Genomic DNA, 22,381 nt, shown 5'->3' on the forward strand with positions numbered 1-22,381 from the left:
CTTCTTTGACTTTACTGATTATTACTATATTTTCTCCTCCAGCCTTCATTATTACTCTTACAATTTGTTCTTTTCTTTTATTTTAGTGAAAGACTGTTTATTTAGTTTGCCTAACAATAATGTATCTCGCTTATCATGTTTTGTTGTACCCATTCCGCTACAACTTTCTTCTGCGGCATTTTTGCCTGTCGTGGGCATGTAACAATAGTTTCGGGAAACAGAGGCATAGTTTGTGCGCAAGTCAGACCAAAGTGAGTTAAAGTTAGGCCAGTTCCGACTCTGTTATCCTGAATACTTGGGCCCAGTACGACAGGAGGTAGTCCAGCCCAAAATTGCAAAAAGGCCCACCATAAAAGTCCATAAACAAGAGTAAAACTACTTGAATTTTGAAGTTTGCCTTGGATTATAAATGTTGTTTTGAACCATAAATCTGAACTTTTATGCGGTTAAGAAGAAATTTTCTTGTTGAAAGACATTTTCCAATTTTGTAAGTTTTTATTTTTATTTTTATTTTTATTTAAAATAAAATCCATCTCTATCCATATTTATACACACATACATGCATATGTAATAATTTATAATAGGACAAAGTTTAATTACAAAACCAATTGTCACCATAGACTACAAACTACTCTAATAAGATGACATGTGTAAAAAATAGCATGTACATTACACATGATTACTTAAGTAAACTTAACTAACCCTAGTTAACTACACCACCTATTAAAAAAATAATAAATAAATAAAAACTAAAAACCCTCTCTCTCTCTCTCTCTCTCTCTCTCTCTCAGACTTCTCTGTGTTTTCTGTAAGCTATAACCCAGAACCCCAGCTCCCATCGGTCACCCCAGGCCTTCTTCTCCACCGCCAGCCAACCCAAACCCTCTTGTCTCCACCGCTAGCCCACCTCAAATCCTCCTCTATCTCCACTTTCGCCCACCCAGGCCTTCTTCTCCACTGAATTTCCTTTTTTCCTTGATAACCTTGATTTTTTCAAGAACTGAAGAGGATTTGCTAGCTGGTTTTTTTAAGTTCAGTTGAGGTTTTAATCTGATTCCTCATCAGCTCTCACTTTCTTCAATTGGGTCAAGAATGATTTAAGTCTCAAACTGTCAAAGTCATTGTTGTATGAGTGATAGGAAATGGAGTTTGCCTGGATGGTTTCTCTTGTCGAGTTGTTGTGGAAGGACATAGAAACAAGAGTAAGTTGCTTTCAGCTTTGAAATTGTTGTCAGAGCTTCAGGGATTTGAAATTCCTATTTTTGCTGACATTTATGAATATCTAGTGGTCAAACTGTGTGAAGAGAGCCGGCCAATTGCCACTAGAAGTCTTCTGGAAAGAATCTCTCAGTATGGTTATGTGCCTGGCCAAGAACCTAGTGAATAACTTTGGGAAAGTTAATACTTAGCTATCAACCAGTGCTTGCATATTGTGCAATTAATTATTTTGCTTTTGACATTTTCTTTTGAAGCTACAATCAAAATTTTTAAACTTTATTTTCTACCTTTTTATTCTATTTTTGAATTGAAACAAATATAAAAGGTGTTGGAGAGATCCTATATTCTATTTACAAGTTTTGTTTATAAAGAGTCTGCAAAAGGAGAAATTTTTTTGAACCTTTTTCTAGTCTGTCATCTCAAAAGAACTTGTCTATTTTCTTATGGGTACAATTAGAAGTCAGTTTTCATTAGATTAAAAAATAATAGCTTATATATTTGCTGTTCACAGGTGGCAAATTTGAATTTTTTTGGCTCCTTCTTACTATCTCTCATGTCAAGTTTCATGCATAACTAAAGAATGCGTTAGAATCTATGCTTAATTTTCAAGTCAAGAATGTGATTTTTTTTTTTTTTTTTTTGGTTTCTCTCTCTTTTTGCACAGCAACCATCACTGACAACACTGAATTCAAGAGCTTATACAAACAGAATATCTCTATTTCTGTTCCTTCTGCATATGGTTGCTACTGTTGGGTTAGTTTGTTTTCTTATGTACAAGGGAATTCAAGGCCTAATACAAGCGTCAGAATCTATTAAAAGGAAATAGAAAAGGGTGTTGTAGTTTTATCTGCCACAAGTTGAAGCTACATCTTTTTTGGCATTACTCTTTTTTAGAGAGAGAGAAGTCCATGGGAGAGAGAGAGAGAGAGAGAGAGAGAGAGAGAGAGAGAGAGATCATATGTATAGACTTTTTTAGCGTTTTTAGTTTTTATTTTGTTGTTATTTTTTTAATAGGTAGTGTAGTTCTAGGGTTAGTTGAGTTAAGTTTACTTAAGTAATCATGTGCAATGCACATGCTATTTTTTTACACATGTCATCTTACTAGAGCAGTTTGTAACCTAAGGCTACAATTGGTTTTGTAGCTAAATTTTGTCCTTTATAATACTCTAGATAATTGAGTGCAAAAAAAAAATTATAATACTCTTTTCATGAGTTATTACATTTAAATACAAAATGGCTTACCTCTTAGATACATAGCACAGATTTTAAACTTGTTTAACTCACACTCATTTTCTGATGTAGGATTAACCTACTGTCAGTTTCTTTACGACCTTCTTTAACTTTTGGATATACACCACTTGTCAGTTTTTTTAAGTCCTTCCCTCATTTTCCCGTGTTTGTATTAAAATACTCAGTATTCTAAAAAAAACATGTAAATACAAAAATTATATTACAAACCTATAAATTGTAATTCTAGCCATTTTTTATTTAGTTATTTATAATTTGCTACTTCCACTTGATATTTTAAATTTAAAAATAATAATAATAAAATTCTCCAATAGTCTCCAATGTGATGCACTGATACAAATACGAGTATCGGGTACCGATACGGATACAAGGATACAACATTTTTTGAAAAATCTAAGATATGATACGTCGAAAATATGACAATTAATTAATTAATATTTATTTTTAGGTATATTTAAATATTTTTGCATATAATTTATGTTTATTTTAAGTTTTGAAATTAAGTAACAATAACAATAAAAATGCTTGAAAACATACCTAAAACCTACATACAAAAAATATTATATTTATTATTTTATTTATATGATTATAATTTATATCAGACCCAACCACAATATATACAACAGAGGCAAAACTAAGTCAAAACAAACCAAAGACTAAAATCCCAGCCCTAGCCACTGAGCCACAAAACCAAATGAGAGGCAAAAAGCCCAACCCAAGCCACCGAGCAGCAAAACCAAATGAGAGGCAAAACGAGAGGGGGGGAAAAAAAAATTTGCGATTTGGCGATTCCGATTCGGAACAAAGGCAAGGCGAAAGGCGAGGAGAGAGAGTGAGAGTTTGAGAGACTTACCGGCAAAGAATATATATATTGTGTCATACTTGAGATTTCTCCAAAGGACAACGGGCTAAGCTAAGCATCTCCATTCTGTCCATTCAAAAATACTCTCTAGATGAATGTATTGTTCTGAAATCCAGAATAAAGAATCAAAGGAAAGAGAGAGAGAGACGACATTGTTTCATCTAACAAAAAAGAGATAATTAAAACTAGATATATGCTTTGATATGAATTATATGATAAGGTAGAGCTTGATGTGCGTAATAATAAATGTTTTTATTATTATCTCTAGCTAATCTACAATTTCCTAAGACTTTACAAGTTACCTAGTGGCTACTTCTTTTAAAGAAATTAACCCATGGCCGGCACCTTAAATCCCTGTGCACCTAAGAATCACATTATGAATAACATTATGAGCACTTATTGCTATTAAACCTTCAGGGATGCTGGCGTTAAAACCAAAAAAAACAAATGGGCCTCACGACTTGAGAATATTGTTTTAAACACTGTTAGACCTAATAAAATCAACAGTTTAAAAATGTGTGTGTAATTCTTGAGAAGTTACACCAAAGTAACTTGAACCTCCATATTCATGGGAGTGCACGAATTTCTTTGTGGATTATTTGCTGCTGGACATGAGAGCAAGATGTCAGAGGTTCAGTAGTTTGAAGTTTAAATGGGTTTCAATCCTCGGGCAGAAGATGTGAGCTTTCATAACTCAGGTCTCAGTTGTGAAATTTCAGATAAACTCCCTTGGGAGTTGAATCAAATTCCAGATTGCAAGTACAATTGCTCCACCAAAGGAAAGATGAAGATAACTAAATCCATAAGCTTTATGCTTAAAATCAAGTTAAAGTTGTCACAAATAATTTCTGAACGCACCAAAGAGTATGAATATGAAAATCAGAAAATTTTTTTCCAAATGTGGGAAAGATCCACCTGCATCATTGTATCGATGGCTCAGTAAGCCATAAATATGCTAAACCATTTTCCTCCCTAGAATCTAGCAATTCATTAACTTAGTATCAAAGCATGTACAAAGATGATGAAGCGTCAGAGGAAAACAATATACTCCAATGAAAGAACCTTGACCCTCTGCAAATATTTCAGCAGAAATGCGGAAATCAGAAAATCCATGTTAAAAGTCCGAGAGTGCAAATTCCAACCTAGACAAATATGACTTCAAACTTTGCACAAGGGTTGCTTTCCACATGGCTTTGAAGATCAGCATCCCCTTTGAATCTGAAGGTATACAAAGCTTGCCTTTGTGTTATGCCAACTGGATATATTCTATAAACTTTAAGTTCATTCCCTCCTCTGATGCTTTCAGGTCTTTCTTGCTTCCAAATTGGTACATGTTTCGAAGAGTTGAACTTTGAGAGCACTGCGGACTGCAAGGCCTGCAGAGTTATATTCCCAGACCTGCCCATCAAAGTCCAAAATAAGATTTTCACCACATCAGAAACAGAAAGAAAGACTTCAGGAAATCCAGTTGTCGCATGGAGATGAATTATCATATCTAACAATGTTGTTCCATATCTAAAAATTCAGTCCATTACCACATTGCATGGAGCAGAAAGAGCAAAAAATTAAGAGTCATACAACAAATATTCCTCCTCTATCAGTTCAAACAAATGTGAGCACTATGACTTCAATCCAAGCAGTTAACTTTCTGATGAAAAAAAATGCCAATTCTAGCAAAAATTGGTTTGTACTACATAATGAAGAAAAAAAAAAGAAGGGGAACATCAGTTATGAAAAGTAATGAGCCTACCTTAAGAAAATGGACTTCAACTCAAATGCCCCTCTTTCTCTTACATAAACATGATGCACGGTTTCTAAGCCGCTGGTGCACTTACAGGGACGTTTCTTGAACCCTGGGCTCTTTTCTTCTTTCTCTCGAATCGTTGTTGCCAGGTGAATGCACAGGCGGCATGATGAGTGTACTGCAGCCATATCCACAAGCGCTTTAAAAGAATCAGATGGGCCCTCATACTTCCACCTAATCAATGGAGATCTTATTGTTAACAAAATTCTTCATGAGGAAGTAATCAATTTCTGGCACATACTCAAGGGAAAAGAATCCAAAAGTAAACATAATTTAGTTTTACACTTATGGTTTAACCATCATTTTTGGCCCATTAGTGAATCATCATTATCACCATGTAAAATTAAATTTTACCTTAATGATTGATTGTATGCATCAGGATTTTCAGCTAGGTATTTCATCTTCTTGGCAATTGGCTCAATATCTCCTAGATCCCTGATATGTAAAATTGAACTAGGAGAAGGGGCAAAATCTTGAATATTTGGAGCACCAACTACCACAGGAACAGAACCTACGGATGATTAACACCATTTTCCAATATCAGCATCATGAAAATTTCCATATTCTTCAGGTAGTATATGGATTTTCATTAAGCATCTGCAACCCAAATTTTACATACATACATACATACATGTGTGTGTGTGCGCGCGCACGAACACGCAAATTATTTACAGATTTTGTGAATTCTAAGTACTGAAAATTCTTCAATAACTGTTGAAGGCCAGATAATTGCAAATTCAGTTGAAAGCACTTTTTTTGTTTTCTTTTCCTTTCAAATATAGTAAGGATCCATTCCAAATATCCAAAAAATTTCCATAAATATAACACAATTTCTCAACCTTTTGAAAAAAAAGAACTCCTGATTGATCTGTGATTTTTCACAAGACTAAAGAACTCCTAGATATAACTTGGCTACTATGATTATCAGAATGACAGAAAAGTTGAAGAATGGAATTGAACTCCAACCCAATCACAAGCAGGAGCAAACCATCAATAGGAAAAAAGAGGGGGGGGGGGGGGGGGGTAAGAAATGACATAGGTGTCTATCAAACTCATTAAAATATAGTGATGGCACCAAGGCAATGTGGGATATACAGCTCTTTAATTAATAGGATTTAGGATGGATATATATATATATATATATAGAGAGAGAGAGAGAGAGAGAGAGAGAGAGAGAGAGAGAGAGAGAGGTGTAGATTTTATACCAGCAACAAGAGACTGGAAGAATTTCTCAGTCACATAATCCTCCTCATTGGAATTCTCAAAAGCTAAACTAAATTTATAGTGCTTCAGAGCTTCTACTTTGTCCACTGGAGGAAAAAAAAAATAGAATCAAGATTATTGTAAACAATTTTTAGCTAGAAGAAGATACAAGTTTTTCTCAAATAATCAGAAACCTACCATAAAATTCAACATAAGAACATCACAAAGGAAGAGTTACATTCAAGTTAAACCTGATGTAAATTGTGTTGATGTTTACACCACTTAATAACTTTGCATTGGATGAGTAGTTTTGACAGATTCACCTTTAGATTACATTGTCTCCACCCATGATCCAAAGATCTATAACTATATCATTTATAAAAATGTTTTAATTCATGTTTTTTGTATTTCAAAATTTATGTATAGAGCATGAGTTTATGGATCATATAGTAAATAACATCCAATTGAAATGAAAATTAGCGTGCATGTTAAAGGTCTATTTGGAATCCGCTTATTTTGCTAAAATTGAAAACTTTTTGTTGAAAGTACTGTAAATAAAGGTACAAGTTAGCTGAAATAGTACAGTAGACCTATAAATAATACCAAAAAGTGCAGTAGGGCCCATGAATAGTAACAAAAATAAGCTAAATAATAAAATAAGTTGGCAAAAATAATTTTTGTCAAACGCACACAAAGAGTAAATAGAAAATATAATCTAACATTAGGATTTTCAAAATATTAGTTCAATGAAAAATTAGTAAGTGGTGTAACATCAACAAAGAGTTACATCAGTAGCTAGAACCTAATCCACAATTGAAATATCAGACCAAATAATTTTGTTGTCGCAAACCCTAAAAACACATCGATCAGTGCCCGTTCAGTAATGCATTTTCAAACCAGTGTTAATGTTCTACATTATCAATTTGTTTGTTTAAAATCTATTATTTTCACTTTTTAATAAGACTAATTTCAGTTGGATTTTTATTAATCCATACTTTTTTAGCCTTCTTAGAAATGGAGGAAAAAATGTACAATTTACATGTTTTTTTAAATAATAATAAATAAAAAATCACTTATTCCCAACCCCATTTTGGGCCTTTCACTATTAGGGGGCCCTAGGCCTAGGTCTGCAAGAAGATAACTTTTTAAGTGATTGTTAATAATCACCTAGTGTGTTCCATACTGCAGAAAGATACTAGTCTAAGGAGGCAAACCCAACCCATCAATGATGCAGGGAACTAAAATTTTATGTTTAACCAAGATTTTGCAATTAATTTTGTTTTTTAATTTGGTTATTAATGTTAACGGTTTTTATGGATTTGATTAAATGTTTTCCATATTTGTATAATCCCTAAAACCTATTTATCTAGCACTCTTGTAATGGTGAAAGAGAGATGAATTTGAATAAGATTAATTATTATGAGTTGAGAATGTCTCCTCTTTTGTTATCTCTGTTTGGTGGCAATGCCAGACTCCCCTAGGTGGTGATGACTAGGGTTTGCAGACAGATTCTAGGTGATGAAGCCTAGGGTTTGTTCTGTTGTTACTTTTGTTTCCCTTTTATATCCTATTTTCTACTGTGTTCTGCATCAATCAACCTGCCCAAACCCCCACAACTTTCCAAGTCCAAGGTCAAGTTTTCAACTACAGCTGAACTTCAAATCCTTTCAAGTTGTAACAACTTACACTTTAATGATTAAACTTTACAACTATGAAAAATCATAGTCAACAGGTCATGGTTAGTTGATATGAACATTTAACTACAATGAATGCATTTAAGTTCTCAATACAACTTTAGCACTGCACAACCCAAACTCTTTGCAAAAAATTAGTAATGTGATGCTCCTAGCATATACATGTTGCATTTTCTACTTCTTAACAGTCCAGATATCTCTATATATAATACACTATACAGAAGATCCACCAAGTTAATGGAACAACTGCAACTTTAAAGACCTGTAGAAACCTAGAGATATGTTCTACCCAGAATCAAAATTTAGAGATTGCACTGCTTTCAAAATCAAGTATCATTATGAGCATTGCAGTGCAGTAAGCTGATGAAGCCTCAGGTTTATGATTAATACATCAAGAAGAATTTGCTATTCATATTGCACAACTAGAATTATATCTCCAAGGTTAAAGCTATTCAAACAGCTTCAGAACCAAATACAAAGCAAGATCAGAACTACCAGGAAACTTTTATAATGGACTGTATTTGCAACCTAAAAGAGAATGCTCTGAATTTAGGAATACCTAACAGAGGAAAATAAATTAGTCCAAAGATAATGTCTTAAAATGGTTTTAAAAATATACTTAAATGAGCACCTCTTCCATCACGGTTTCTATGGCAACCACCATAGGAGTCTATCTTGATGTTTGACTTTTCAAGTCCTTCAAGAGCTTGCAAGCGGAAATTGCGAGCACCACAGTTGGAAATAAAAGCAGCAGCAAGGGCATTCTCAGTCTTTGGCTGCACTGGTGCCATGATATCATACTCAGCCCAGGAAAAATATCCAACAGGAACGTCTGATGAAAGACTAGTTGTCATTATAACGTTATATCCCCTCCTAATACAGCCAAAAAAAGAAAGAAATTAGTCTTACTTACAATCATTGGCCAGGAAAAAAATTACAAATTAAAGTGATCATCAGAAAACAGCAAAAAATTTGGTTGAGGAAAGTTAATGGTGTTTTATGGTTTGTGTGCTTACCAATAGAACAATATAATAATATGCCACAGAAGGATTGCTCTTAAATGTTTCCAAATAGTTATGCTATTTCTATTGCATTGCAAAATGTTTTTGTCTAGAAAAAGATGTATTTGAGTAGAAAGAAATAACTGAACATTTAATGGTGTAAAATCTCCTTGAATGCACCAAGATCTTTCATTTTGAGATCATTGTCTTCGTATATTGTACAATAAATATCAAAATGGCTTCCTTTAAAAAAAAATTCAGAATAAGATCAAAACAACACAATAAAAAAAAATAATAAAAGAAGTTACAACCATAAACAGAAGTTTTTTTTTTTTTTTTCCTTCTAGCTTCTTTAGTCTGCTTTTGATCCTTAGTTACTAACATTGGTGCAGTTCTCATTTAAATCTGTGGATGTGATAGAAGTGAGGCCAAATATCTCTCCAGTCCAATATAAAAAACGACACTTTCTTATTTACTGTGGCTATTTAAAGTTGAACATGGTACACATGGTGAAGCTATTTAGTATTAAAATTAGGTCAGTGCCTAACTCCTTCCAACCCCATCAGCTAGTCCCTCAAATCATGTGGTTTTGAATTGTTACATTCAAATGGACCCATCATTCCTGATTCCACAGCTAATACTCATAGTTCAATATCTACACCTCTTTTACATGCCCTACAAACAGTAACTGATGCCAAAATGCTTGCTACATCTAACAAAAATTCAGCTCCAGAACCGATACTCAATTTTATTTTATATGATTTTTTCTTCCAAACAACTGACTATAGAAAATTACTAACATAGATGGAAACACTAATCAGATTAGTAACTCACACAGAAAAAGAAATAGCTAATTCAAACAAACTTGAAATGTATTTGCATTTGTTCTCAAACAGTAGGAATACCTAGTTTTGTCAAAATGCAATGAAGCTATATAAGATTGTGCTTACCCACCGTCGTGCCTGATCAAGATTATTCTCTGAATAGTACTGAGCTGATTCCATTGACCGGAGAACACTAGCTGTTCCAGCTTGTTGAGGTGAACCAAATGCAGCATCCGGAGCCCTACTGGGATTAAATCCAAACTGGCATCCAACAGAACAAGACTTCCACTCCTACATAGAAGTGAACCCAAAAAATAAGTTACTTTTCAAAGATCCTTATTGAATTCCTGGAAGAAGTTTAACTCAAAATAGACTCCAGAGCTACAAAGATTATCCCATGAACCAACAAAATAAATTGGAAATAGAATTACTCAGAACCTATATGAATTATATTAAAAGCTAAGAAAAGGAGAAAGGTCCACTTAAACTACATAAACTTTTTTCTTTTCAAATTATCTTCCCATGGACCACAAAAGAGAAGCTTAAAAGTATCATTTAATGTAGATAGAAAAGAAACAAAATACTCGTAGGCCTATATTATGAACGATTCCAATCTTCAAAAATGTTTTTATGGGCAGAGCTTTCAACTATCGACGCTTGACATTATAGCTTAGTAATAGAATTATTAGTGATTACAAACAGCTAATTTCTAAAAGACTTTCCCAGCTGAACAAGGTAAAATGATTTCAGTCCACAACCATACTCCGCCAACATGTTTTTTCTATTGGTAAGTTACACACACATCTAGTGGGTCTTGAACCTACGACCTCACCCTCCATACCATTATTATGGAAGAAATAAGTGTCATTTCAGCTAGAGCTTCTAAGCCATACTCTACCAACATTTAACCACCATTTCCATGAAAGCAATTAGGGTTATCATGGTGACTCAAGTTCCATATCTCAAACTTTATGTTCTTGTGTACCTAAGATTATCATCTAGACTAAGATTGCTTCACCTCATTGAGTCCTTTTGGGTGGACTCATAATGTTGAAGTGATTGCTTTTACCCACTATTCTTTGATCCTGGAAAATGCTCCTCCACACTTCACAATTACACAACTCTTACATTTCAAATTCCTCCTAATCCACATTCCAAATAAGCAACCAAAATACAATTTTCTAAAACTGATCATACAATTCCTACCACTACCCCCACTTTCAAAGTCAAAAATCATAATCCACAAAAACTACAACTATATAACAAAAACAACAACAACCCAATAAAATTTCCATCAAAACCAACCAGCTTGACCATAAAAACACAAAAGCTACACACGAAAAGAACATGTAATCAAGTTGCATAAAACATTTCCAAAAACAAAACAAAAAATAATAAATAAATAAATAAACTTAAACCTTTTCAGCCCCAGAAACGAAGACGGGTTCTTTCTCAAAGTCCCTAGAATAAACCACAGCATCCTCTTTCTCCAACCAATCCTCGCAACTCTCAGACTCCGAAAAACGATTGTTTACACCCCACGAGTCCAACAAATCTTCCTGAGGCGGCGAGCGATAGAACAAGTCAGCCCAAGAATCAACTAAAGCTGCGTTCTTGGCCATGTCAAGACGACCCAGAAAGGCGATCTCTGCTATGACCACAAGAGCCACCACCAAAGGCATCAAATTTGACCATTTCTTCTTTGCCACCGATGAAACCCCATCAGTTATCGGTAAGCTTTCTTGGGTCGTCGTCGTCGTCGATGATCCTCTTAAGCCTCTTAGATTTGAAAGAACACCCATCAATCAAAATCCCCTGTATTTTGTTTGGTTCAGATTTTCCTTTTTCTCTTTCCCGAGAAAATGGGAGAGAAAAAGAGTTTTTTTTTTTTTTTTCTTTTGTGGGGTTTAACTAAATTTGCTTATAGCTCTAGTTCAGACAAAATAGTGAGACTTGAAAACATGGGTACGAGAAGAGAGAAGTGTTTTGAGTTGTTGTTTAGTTTGTGTTGTTGGGTTTGGAACATTTTTATATCTGACAACAATATGATAAATCTTTGTGTGTTGTTTCTTCAAAGAGAAAAAATGTGTGTGTGTGTGTTTTTTTTTTTAATATATCAGTATAAAGCAAAGTCTTGACTCTTGAGGATCAACCAAAACATAGATACTTTTCTTTCTTCACAATTCAAAAGTCTACGTTGAAATACTGTTACAGTGTATTTGAATATTCAATACGAATAAAGGAGGGTTTGCGCATTATGAACCAGTGTTAGTGTTTCTTTTAGGTACCCACAAAGTCCAATTGAGAAAAGACCCGGACCTAAAGGAAAGATCGAAAATTCGAGATCAGAAAACTTTTGGACATTTTGATTATTCTGTTTCTTTTTTCTTTTCTTTTTTTTTCTTTTTTTTTGGTATAAGAAAGAAGCTTAAATTCAATATATTCCTAGAAAATTGAAATGGGTTTTGAATCTTTTGATCATGGTTTTTGTATGCTTTAAAAAGAGTCAAGTTCGATTTTTTCAATTGTGACAAACTGAAATGAGGCCAAGTATATGTAATAATGGCAGGCATTAGTTACAACTTGTAATAAAAAGAAAGGAGGTAGGTGTTTACTCTCCGTTTGTTCGGCAATAGTATTTTCTAAAAATTTAGTCATTTTTTATAAAATTGTCACTTTTTCTTATATTTGGTAGCAATTTTAAATGAGTTAAAAAATAATATTCTAACTTTCTTTATTTAGCTAACTTAGAGATAAAGATAATTTTCAATAAAAAGAAATTAGTGAAAAAAAATCTCTAAAAATAAGTCATATTTTTTATGTTGACCAAATATAGTTTTCCTTTGACTCATTTTTTTTTATGCTACCAAATACCAAAAAACACGAAAAATTATTTTTACAGAAGGTTTTTCATTAAAAGAGATATAACGGGATAATAAGGTGACCTAATAGTTACATAATTATATTTCAAAAGTGAACTTATTTATTGATGACAAAAACCTATATCTCATTCTGAGTACTAGTATTATTTAAGGTGACTAGTAGTAGGGGTGAAGATTGTATCGGGGTATAAAGTACACTTCCAAGTCACGTTTATCAACTAACAATTAGGAATTCAAGTGCTTATCAACTAAAAATTGTCATGTTTATCAACTAACAAAAATTAAGCTATAAAAAAGATTTTGGAATTCAAATGCCTCAAAAATAAAAAGTATTGAAAAAATTACACTTCATCCCAAAAGATATAACATCGCGTATTTAAAGTTTAAACCTCTTTCTTTAAAGCATATATTGTGATTTGATGTGGGACATTACTCTCCCAATCATAGGATTTGCTTTCTCTAAATGTAGAACTATCAATATTAACAAAGATTGGAAATTATAAGATGAACCACATATCATGGAATTTCTAACATACTTGCAAGCAATGAATCTAGAATCAGCTTTAGGAAACTTTTGAAAAGTGAGAATAATACTGAGGTGAGGTCACAATTGATTGGTTTGATAAGGTGGCAGGACCATGATTGAAATCTTTCCATCTTCTTGAGAAAACTCATCTCACCTTTTCTTGCAGAGAGTTCACATTTCCTTACAATTCACAAAGACACCTAATCTCTCTACATGCTAATCATAGATCATATGTATCAAATGTCTCACATCCGATGTAGTTATCAACTGTGATAGTACACTATTAAGAGGTTCATCATCCCATTTTAAGTCTTAACTATGCATATATCTCACTGTTAAGAGTGAATTTCTTGTTATTTAGAAATTGCAGGAAAGCCTGAGTTGAAAAATCTAATTTCTGGGTCCCCATAGATTCGAGGGGTACAAAGATTCAGGAAAAATTAAAAGGATTGTACATCTTATAATGGTTATACATTGAGCTTATTGATTAGTTAGTGCTTTGTAAAGTGTGGATTTCTCAATTTACATATCTAAATAACAAATGTAGAAACTGATACGGTATACACTACGCCCACTGCAAATTCTCGTATCAACCATATAGTCACAACTACAAAATGTGTCTGTGTATGTGAAACATAAATTTTTTTTATTTATTTATTTTTTTGGCTAGAAACTCAAATTTCGATCCGGTGACATCCCCCTTTGTGGGATTTAAGTCCGAGTTGAATTCCCTTATTTACACTAAACAAAAAAAATTAAAAATCAATAAGGTGTGCCGAATTACGTAACACTTCATTATGGTTTACACCTGAATGAAATGTTCAAAATTTACCAAAAATATCAGTGAGTCTCACCAGGTTGTTGAATCTTATTTTCTGGAGATACATTAATTCAAAATTGATCTATAATATGCAAAACAATGAATCAAAGTATGAAACTAACATATGAAAGTTCAAGAACCCTTGCAGAAGTGTGATATCACTGGAAGCAAAAATATTATACGATACGTGGAACACAACGACATGAATGACAATCAGCTAGATGCATCCACACGCTAACCCGTATATATCAATTACATTACCTACTTTATCTGTCTAATAGGAGTTCAAGCTTCACTTTGAAAACAAAATTGAGGAAAATTATAGGAAAAGAAAAAGAGAATCTTATCTTGAATAGCTAACCAACATGGCAGTCATCATCAACTTCATTAACTCCATAGATCTTAACGAAGATAGATACTAGATATAAGCAAGCTTCATAGCCAATATGAATTTTTTCTTCCTTCAAAATTTTTCCAAAATCTCCTGTCAGCGTTACCACCACATGAACCCCAGCACCTCTATAAGAAATAGTCACCATTTACTTCTTTGAAGTTTGTTGATCAACTAGTTTATGCAATTCTTAATTCGCTTTTCTTTTGGTGTATCACTGTCAATAGCTATCTATCAAACTTCAGATTCCAAGTCACAACTCAGCTCCCTTTCAAACAATAATGCAGATCAGATTTGGGGCAGACAAAGCTCTCAGGGTGCTCTGACAGCAGTTCATAGGTTCCTTCTTGTTCCCTCTCTGATGAAGCATTATTGACTGTTGAAACATCTGTCATACGAAACTTTCCAACAGGCACAACCTGAAAGAGCACATTAAGGAGAGGACAAAAGTCATACTCCAAATAATAATAAGTCTGCAACAAACACATCATCTTAAAGATATATGTGATAAGCCAAATTGCAGGAACATTTTTTTTAATATCATTACTTGATCATTGTTTGTAGCATCAACTGAAGCTGTCTTCAACCTTTTCACCATAGACACACGGCTTGACATCTCTACTTGGTCTTCATCCTCAAAGTTCTGATCTGAAACCTCTGCAGCCAAACCAAAATGCATAAGAAAAAATATAAAAGAAATATCACGAATGACTAATAAGAATTAGCATAATACACCAAACAACTTGAGAGAAAGGGATTTCTACAGCAATCTCAAATGCTTGAGTTCTCAATTATCTGGATATGCAAATTAATAAGTGATATTTCTGGACCATCTTAACCGAATCATTTTCAGTCACCTTAAAGACATCATAAGAAATTATTACTTAATGATTCAAGGGTACCTGTGGTTTCATCTTAAAATTGCATTGCTGTTATGCATAACTATGGACTTCAGAAATTACTATATGTATTTTCTTTTTTCTATTTTATGACACTTAATTTACATGTTTTTGGCAATGCATATGTATTAGCATTTTTTTGCCCAAGGAACAAGGATTTGACAGTGCCACATTATGGTTTGCTTGGCTTTTGCCTAAGCAAATGTATATAAAATTTATAAAAGCTGTTAGCATATTGTCATTGTCCTGTCACCAAGAGAATAGGGTTAACCTGACTCATATATATACCTTACTTAGGGTTCATTGTAAAATATAAATTCATCACGATAAAGATGTTACTGTCTAGGCTTTCTGCTATGGACATACGCCATCAGGCTAAACTACGTGAACTCCTGCATTCTTTTTTTCTCAACTCCTGTGTTATCGTTTTCTCTTGCTTCACTCTTTCTCAATCTACAATAAACATCACTCTCTTTTGTTCTTTAGATTTCGAGAAAAACATTAGGAAAAAAGTAAGACCATGAAGATGCCCAAACGAACTGGATATTTTTTCAACCGTTGTAGGCTTAACCAATCTACACTGTAACATAATGATGTGTTACCAGAGTTTCTGCAAACAGAATTTGTAACCAAGATATATTTCTAGATGATTATTCAAAATAGTAAAGCTGTTCATCGAACATACACCGTAACCACAGAATCATCACATAAAAATACATCAAAAACTTTTAAGGATAGATAAACATACAAACATCCACAACTAAACAGAGAACACCAAACTTCAAATATGCTAAAAATCATCACATGTATCCAATTACGAAGCATAGGAAATTTTTTGCAGCCCTATGACCTTGACCCCAGAACAATAACACTATGATATCCCTGTGACATCCAAGGACTACTAGCATAAATATAGAAAAATGAATACGTAAGGGAAAAAGAGATAATGGGTTCACAAAAAACTGTGCTTCACCCTTCCCATTCATTCAATTACAAGAATTGGTAAACGACCCAAGGAAACTAGGTTCTTCTTTTTTTCCCCCCCAAAAAACTCTCAGTGCCACCTTTCTAATTTTAGTGTTCTCATAATATTTCATGCTAGCTTTGGTCAAGAAAATTTTAGTGAATGAAATTTCACTTCCCAATGCATTCAGCACATGCTAAGAAGCCATCAGACCACCAGTTCATAAATTCATAGTACATATATCTGGGAAATTTAAAATAAGTCCAATAGTTCATTGAACTTCAATCTATTGACAGAAGTGGGAAGAACAGATCAACTTGTACTAATATCCATGCTATTTTCCAGTTGGTACTTAAATTGCCTCTCTAAATGTCAAGATAAAAACTCTTATCAATTACTTATAAAAAAAAAAGGATAAAAACTGTTATCAGGAAAAAAAAAAATGTCAAGATGAAAACAAATGGAAAGGGGCACTTTTATTTGAAAAAAATGGTTAAACCAGACTCATCAGCTGCCACTGTTGTCCAAGTTCAGTAGTATCAAGTATTGAAAATTATATTTATAGAGCAACCAGGCAACTTACTAAAAAAAGCTCCAACGTGAGATTTGAGGTGCTTGGGCAAAGAACAAAGCAGATATTCTTAAATTCCAGGTCAATTTTTCTTGAGACCTTAAAATGAGATCTACACTATTAATATTAGAGCCTTTATAACTTAAGCCAGTAATGTAACTAAAATGCTTATTTTATCATAATTCCAACCTGAGAAAAGTGGAGACATTTAATTTTCATTCCACCATTTTTTTGTGGGGTGTTGAAGTGATTTTATCAAGTCTGCCTGCAATATATATAAACTTCTCTAACAACCTCTACCATTATTCAGTATCCTTGGAAATCGAACAATTTTGTTCAGACAACTATTTTTTACCTAGTGAACAACTTGCAGGTGTGTGTGTGTGTGTGTGTGTGTGTGTGTGTGTGTGAGAGAGAGAGAGAGAGAGAGAGAGAGGCATGTGTATAAGCATATAAAAAATGAAATTAGGGATTGAAACTTGAAAGAATATATTGGTAATTATGCCATGGAATAACTATTGTATAAAGGCTGAGAAGGGAAAAGCTGGAAAAGCAAAGCTAGTTAAAATTACCTGTAATGCTGCCAACCAAATCCTGATGGCACGGGCGACAAACAGAGTGCTGCTCCAAACCTCTTGAAGATCCACAGGAGGAAGTGAAATTCTCTTTTAAGTGGACTGCTTTATTGCGAACCATACCATGTCCTCGGGCATCAGGAGATCTCACAGTCCGCTTTTTACTTGAAGATGTAATGCGGTGTATCCATGGAGTTCCTAAAACAACATGAGAATCAGCAGTGCTGTCCAAGAAAGCATCATTTCTTTCAAAGTTAATCTTCTGCCAGCAGCCATCTCGTAGAACAACAAACTGACCATGAATAAAGAAAAAATAAGATTACAACACCAATGGTCTGCATAAGACAGGGAAAACAGACATTGGACATATTGAACATATGCAATCATTTAATTCTAACCTGGTCTGAAGAATTACGAGTTTTGGCTTGAGGTTTTTCAGATGAAGATGCCCTCCACATGTTATCTTGTGAGCGCAAACCACGCAAATGCATGGAACGGTGCAACTCAGTAATAAATGATGCCTCTAAAGAATCAAGATATGAACTGTGCTTCTCATCTGTCCATTCTGTCAACTGCCCCTTCTACAAAAATACCAATATGATGGCTAAATATTTTTTGACCAACAATGGAAGAGTACACCTTTATCATTAGTTACTGAGCAAAGACATTAAAAAGAAAAGCAAAAATTCATAAAACACAAATGAAATCTTTTAATTTTAAACTCAACGTATTGACGAAGATCCTGCTAACATGTTCTTACACTACTTCTTATCCATTGGCAAGCAATGGAGGAAATTTTCAAGTGCAAATACTATAACCCAGGCTCAAGGACCAGGTGGTAAAACACTTAATTCTGCCCTGAGGAAGATAAGCATCATAGTAGCAAAAACCTATCCTGTAGCAACATATTGATTACATCCCTCATGAAAAAGCTTACACTGTAAGGTTCAACGTACACTACAGGATGGAAATTCTGCACTATTTATATAAGAAACCTGGGAGTAGAATCCCCTGTTCCTGTCTGGAGTACACTGCTACTTAAAGGCTTAATCCCCTATTCCATGGAGGAATTAGTAACAATGACCCACCATGTGGGGACCATCAGCATATCCGGATTCAACGGGGGCCTGATATCCAATGGATGTAAGCAAAAGCAGAGTGGTTCTACTTTCTCAAAACAGGACACTCAAATATCTAAGGCATAACATCATAGCCCTTAATTATTCACACGAAAAACATAAAACAGCTCTTAATAAGATCAGTTGAATTCATGGCTCAAGTAAGTATTCAAATCAAATCAAGTGATTACATATTTGGAATCAATATGAATAATCTTTTTTTAAATACAAAAAACAATCTTTTTAACTTTTCAATCTCTGACTGCATCATGAGAACTGAAAGATATTCACCACCCAAAAATATTTGAACCTTTTTGCCCTTAAAGATTATTTGCATCTACTCTGTACCTTTCTGAAGATTTAATTCTCATTACAACCTATGTTATAGGTAATTATCCTTCCTTTGATGCAATGTCCACTGTATGTTAAGATTTTAATTTAAACCTTTTTTAAGGAGCAAAAGTGGGGTTTTTATAGTGCTCTGCCAAGTATTAATAGCCTCCGATCTGGTGGTCTAAACAAAGCAAGGGGAATACGAATTAAAAACCTTAAATATAATGACAGGTTATAGTATTATCTAAAATATACTTTAGTAATATAGAACCTAAAACATCAAAGTTAGCCACCTTGTTATTCATATAATCATATTACCAGCTTGTGCAAAGGGAAATGAGGGTTGTGATGTTCTCTTTTAGGTTTTATTAACTGTGTTATTTATATAATCAAAGTTAACAACCTTATGTTCCTCAAAAAAAAATTAACAACCTTATTATTCATATAATTCTTTTAGCTCCACAATCAGAGACAGACCCACATTAAGGGCAATAGGGTCCATGGCTCCCCCTGCCTCTATCTCACTCCAATTTAAATTTTCTTATTGTACATATAATTACATAAATATTTCATTTTGGTCCCCAGAAATTACATCTGACCCCAAGAATCTAATTGGCTCAAAGAGACCACGCCCAAAAATAAAATAAAAAACCGGTCCATGATGTGTGCCTTTAACACAAAACTTTATATATATATATATATATATATATATATATATATATATATATATTATTTTCTGAGTTTTTATTTTTTGGGGGGGTGTTTTATGCAATTAAAATCCTTTAGTAAAACAAAATCTTTTCCTAATCAACATAAAAAAGGGACAAACTGAGAAATAAGAGACTAAGAGCTTCAAGCAAGTCTACTCTTTTATATCTATTATAAAGGTAGTTCCTTGCTATGAGATATGTGAATGTGTACTTTTTTAATCAATATTTCATGTAATTTTTTTTTATATATAAATAATGGAGATGATAGTAGATCCAAAACACACATATGGGTTTTATTTAATCATCATTTTTTATTGAATTATGCCAACAATTCATGGTTGGTATGAACTAGAAAATTAACAACCTACCAACTAGTTTATAGAGTGGTTGCACTTGTGCTTACTCTTCTAAATTCCATTCCAACTATGGAGCAAACATTTTTTTTTCCCTGAAATATTGTCAAAACTGGGCTTCAAAACAGCAAAGGAAGACTATTTGATTATATCCATTGAAATGGAAATTACTGCGAAAATCTCAGTATATAACATAAATTATTTTCAGAATTTAAAATAATGTCAAATTTCATGATATTTCATTGATCTACAGTGTATTAATAGATAATTACTTTGTGTTTTTTATATTATTTATTTTTAATTACCAATTTAGCATTGAACAGATGCTAGTTTTATTTTCCATGTATTAAATTAGCCTTGAACCTTTGTGTGTGTCTCTATACACACATATATAAATATAAATAATATATATATATACACACACATATATCTAACCATTAGCACCACAATTATAATTAATAATTTAAGAAGAGAAAAAAAATGACAAGGCACAAAGCTATTATGAACATAGAAAATTAGAACATTTTAAAGGGAAATTATGAATTTTTTTTAAAAAAAAATAGAAGTGAAATCATTTTATATTTTTCTTTTTCTTTTTTCTTTTTTTATAATACTCATTTCACACAAAATTTACTAATAAAATTTATAAATAAATACAGTATTTTTTATTTAAAAAAATCCAATGCGATGCAAAAAAAAAAAAATCGTATGATTTAGCAGATAATCTCAAGCAATACAGTGCTAACACAAATATCAGATTTCATAAAAAAATAATAATAATAAATAAATAAATAAGATATTTGTGAAATATGGGGAAATTTTGAAGGAGAACGTTGAAAAAAGGAAATTACCGGCGGTGGAATTTGAGAATGAGGCGAAGGTTGTGTGGAAGCAACGGCGTCGACGGTGATGGCGGAGGAGTCCGAGTTCGTCCGAGTCAACTCGGCCCGGCAACCCCGAGTTGTGTCAGGATCCGGAATATTCGGCCGGAGATTCTCTCCCATTCTTTCTCTCTACTCTTCTACCCAAAAAAATAGTGTCAAAAAACAAAATTTTTCTCTAAATTTTTTTTTATTTTAAATTTATAAGAGAAACTATAAATTTCAATTTTGTGTTTAACAGAGAAAACTCAAAGCCCTCTCTCTGTCTGTCTCTCAGTCGAAGAAGAGAGAAAATGAGAGAGAGAGGGTGTGGGTGTTGGTGTTATATTTGTTTTTTTTTTTTAGTTAAGATTGGGGCCAGTAAAGGCTCCACATGGCGTCGCTTTTACACGTGTCAGTGCCATCAGCCGAACGCCACGTCAGCCAGTGGGCGATAATATCTTCGGGCTATTGTCAGCCAGATATTTTGTTGGTTTTTTTAGTTACTTTTTACTTTCTTTCTTTTTTCTAATAAAAGCCTTTTCCTTTTGCTCGTTCATTTGTTCACAATTGACAATAAAATAGTAAGAAAGTATGATATTTATTAATTATTAATTTATTACTACTATTTATACTTATGATAGCTAGGAACAAGCCAAAATTGGGAATATTCGGTCTGTAACTTTTTTGATTTAAAAATAAATATATACACATATAAATCTATATATATATATATATATTAATAGTCAAAGTTTAAAGAAAATTTAATTAAATTTTAAATTGGAGTCTAATTTTGTGCTACGTATCTCATCTAATTTTTAAATTTGTATGTTAAGTGAATTATTAGGTACAAAAATTAATGAGTCTAAATTCAATTAGATTCTAAATTAAATTTTAATTGAAAATCAATTTTGTACCATGTATCTCATCTTATTTTTTAATTTTTTTGGCAAATGAATTATTGGGTGCAAAAATCGAAGAGCGTAGATCCAATTAGATTGTAAATCATGTCTAATTTTTATGCCACATGTCTCATCTAATTTTAAAATTCGTGTGTCAAGTGAATTATTAGGTACGAAAATCAAAAATTCTAAATTGAATTTCAATTGAAATTCAATTTAGTGTCACGTGTCTCATCTGATTTTTTTTTTATTTTTGTGACAAATAAATTATTGGGTGTAAAAATCAAAAAGTCTAAATCCATTAGATTCTAAATCATATATATATGTGTGTGTGTGTGTGTGTGTGTGTGTGTATGTATGTATGTATATGTAATTGTGGTTAGTTGTAAATATAATCGTGCATATCCACGGGATTACACACTAATAACTGTTGGAGCATTTTAATATTAAATAATTAAAATCAATAAATTTTATAACATAAATGTAAAGATGTGGGAGTGAATGTGGAAGATGAGGAATTAGTGGAAATTGTTTAATTCCACATTGAAAATGAGAGAGACTATTTTGTTCTTTTTAATTGTGGTGATTAATGGGCTAACATGAATTGTCTCAACTATTGGGCC

At 33.0% G+C, this 22,381-nt stretch overlaps 2 protein-coding genes across 4 annotated transcripts; both read right to left on the reverse strand.

Annotated features, from left to right (window-relative positions):
• Positions 1–4,110: 4,110 nt before the first annotated feature.
• LOC142643562 (glycoprotein 3-alpha-L-fucosyltransferase A-like) lies at positions 4,111–12,101 on the reverse strand. 3 transcript variants are annotated; one of them, XM_075818241.1, is made up of 7 exons: positions 11,273–12,101; positions 9,985–10,145; positions 8,661–8,902; positions 6,338–6,442; positions 5,487–5,643; positions 5,079–5,306; positions 4,111–4,726 (listed from the first exon to the last, which is right to left on the reverse strand). In XM_075818241.1, exons 1-7 carry the CDS (start codon positions 11,654–11,656, stop codon positions 4,471–4,473), a joined length of 1,533 nt encoding a protein of 510 aa, XP_075674356.1. In that variant the 5' UTR covers positions 11,657–12,101; the 3' UTR covers positions 4,111–4,470. The 3 variants fall into 3 exon arrangements, with proteins under 3 accessions (XP_075674356.1, XP_075674355.1, XP_075674357.1); XM_075818240.1 differs by having other exon boundaries at positions 8,649–8,902; XM_075818242.1 differs by having other exon boundaries at positions 8,649–8,902; positions 9,981–10,145; positions 11,273–11,478.
• A 2,139-nt stretch (positions 12,102–14,240) lies between these two features.
• LOC142642315 (cold-regulated protein 27-like) lies at positions 14,241–21,175 on the reverse strand. The gene is made up of 5 exons (XM_075816673.1): positions 20,848–21,175; positions 17,881–18,063; positions 17,480–17,774; positions 15,021–15,130; positions 14,241–14,892 (listed from the first exon to the last, which is right to left on the reverse strand). The coding sequence occupies exons 1-5, from the start codon at positions 20,998–21,000 to the stop codon at positions 14,734–14,736; spliced, it is 900 nt and encodes a 299-aa protein (XP_075672788.1). The 5' UTR covers positions 21,001–21,175; the 3' UTR covers positions 14,241–14,733.
• Between the last annotated feature and the right edge of the window lie 1,206 nt (positions 21,176–22,381).

Source organism: Castanea sativa, chromosome 7 (genome assembly GCF_040712315.1).
Source record: "Castanea sativa cultivar Marrone di Chiusa Pesio chromosome 7, ASM4071231v1".
Taxonomy (NCBI): Eukaryota; Viridiplantae; Streptophyta; class Magnoliopsida; order Fagales; family Fagaceae; genus Castanea; species Castanea sativa.

What these genes read in the sequence shown, in the direction of transcription:
- LOC142642315 (XM_075816673.1), bottom strand. Translation starts at nt 21,000, where the DNA reads ATGGGAGAGAATCTCCGGCCGAATATTCCGGATCCTGACACAACTCGG. An exon ending in CTCGTAATTCTTCAGACCAG is followed by an intron (nt 17,775 to 17,880) that starts GTTAGAATTAAA and finishes ATTCATGGTCAG; the next exon opens with TTTGTTGTTCTACGAGATGG. An exon ending in TTTGGTTGGCAGCATTACAG is followed by an intron (nt 15,131 to 17,479) that starts GTAATTTTAACT and finishes GTTTGGCTGCAG; the next exon opens with AGGTTTCAGATCAGAACTTT.
- LOC142643562 (XM_075818240.1), bottom strand. Translation starts at nt 11,656, where the DNA reads ATGGGTGTTCTTTCAAATCTAAGAGGCTTAAGAGGATCATCGACGACG. An exon ending in TCGTTTCTGGGGCTGAAAAG is followed by an intron (nt 10,146 to 11,272) that starts GTTTAAGTTTAT and finishes ACTTCTATGTAG; the next exon opens with GAGTGGAAGTCTTGTTCTGT. An exon ending in TGGAAGAGGTGCTCATTTAA is followed by an intron (nt 6,443 to 8,648) that starts GTATATTTTTAA and finishes TTTTTCCTCCAG; the next exon opens with TGGACAAAGTAGAAGCTCTG.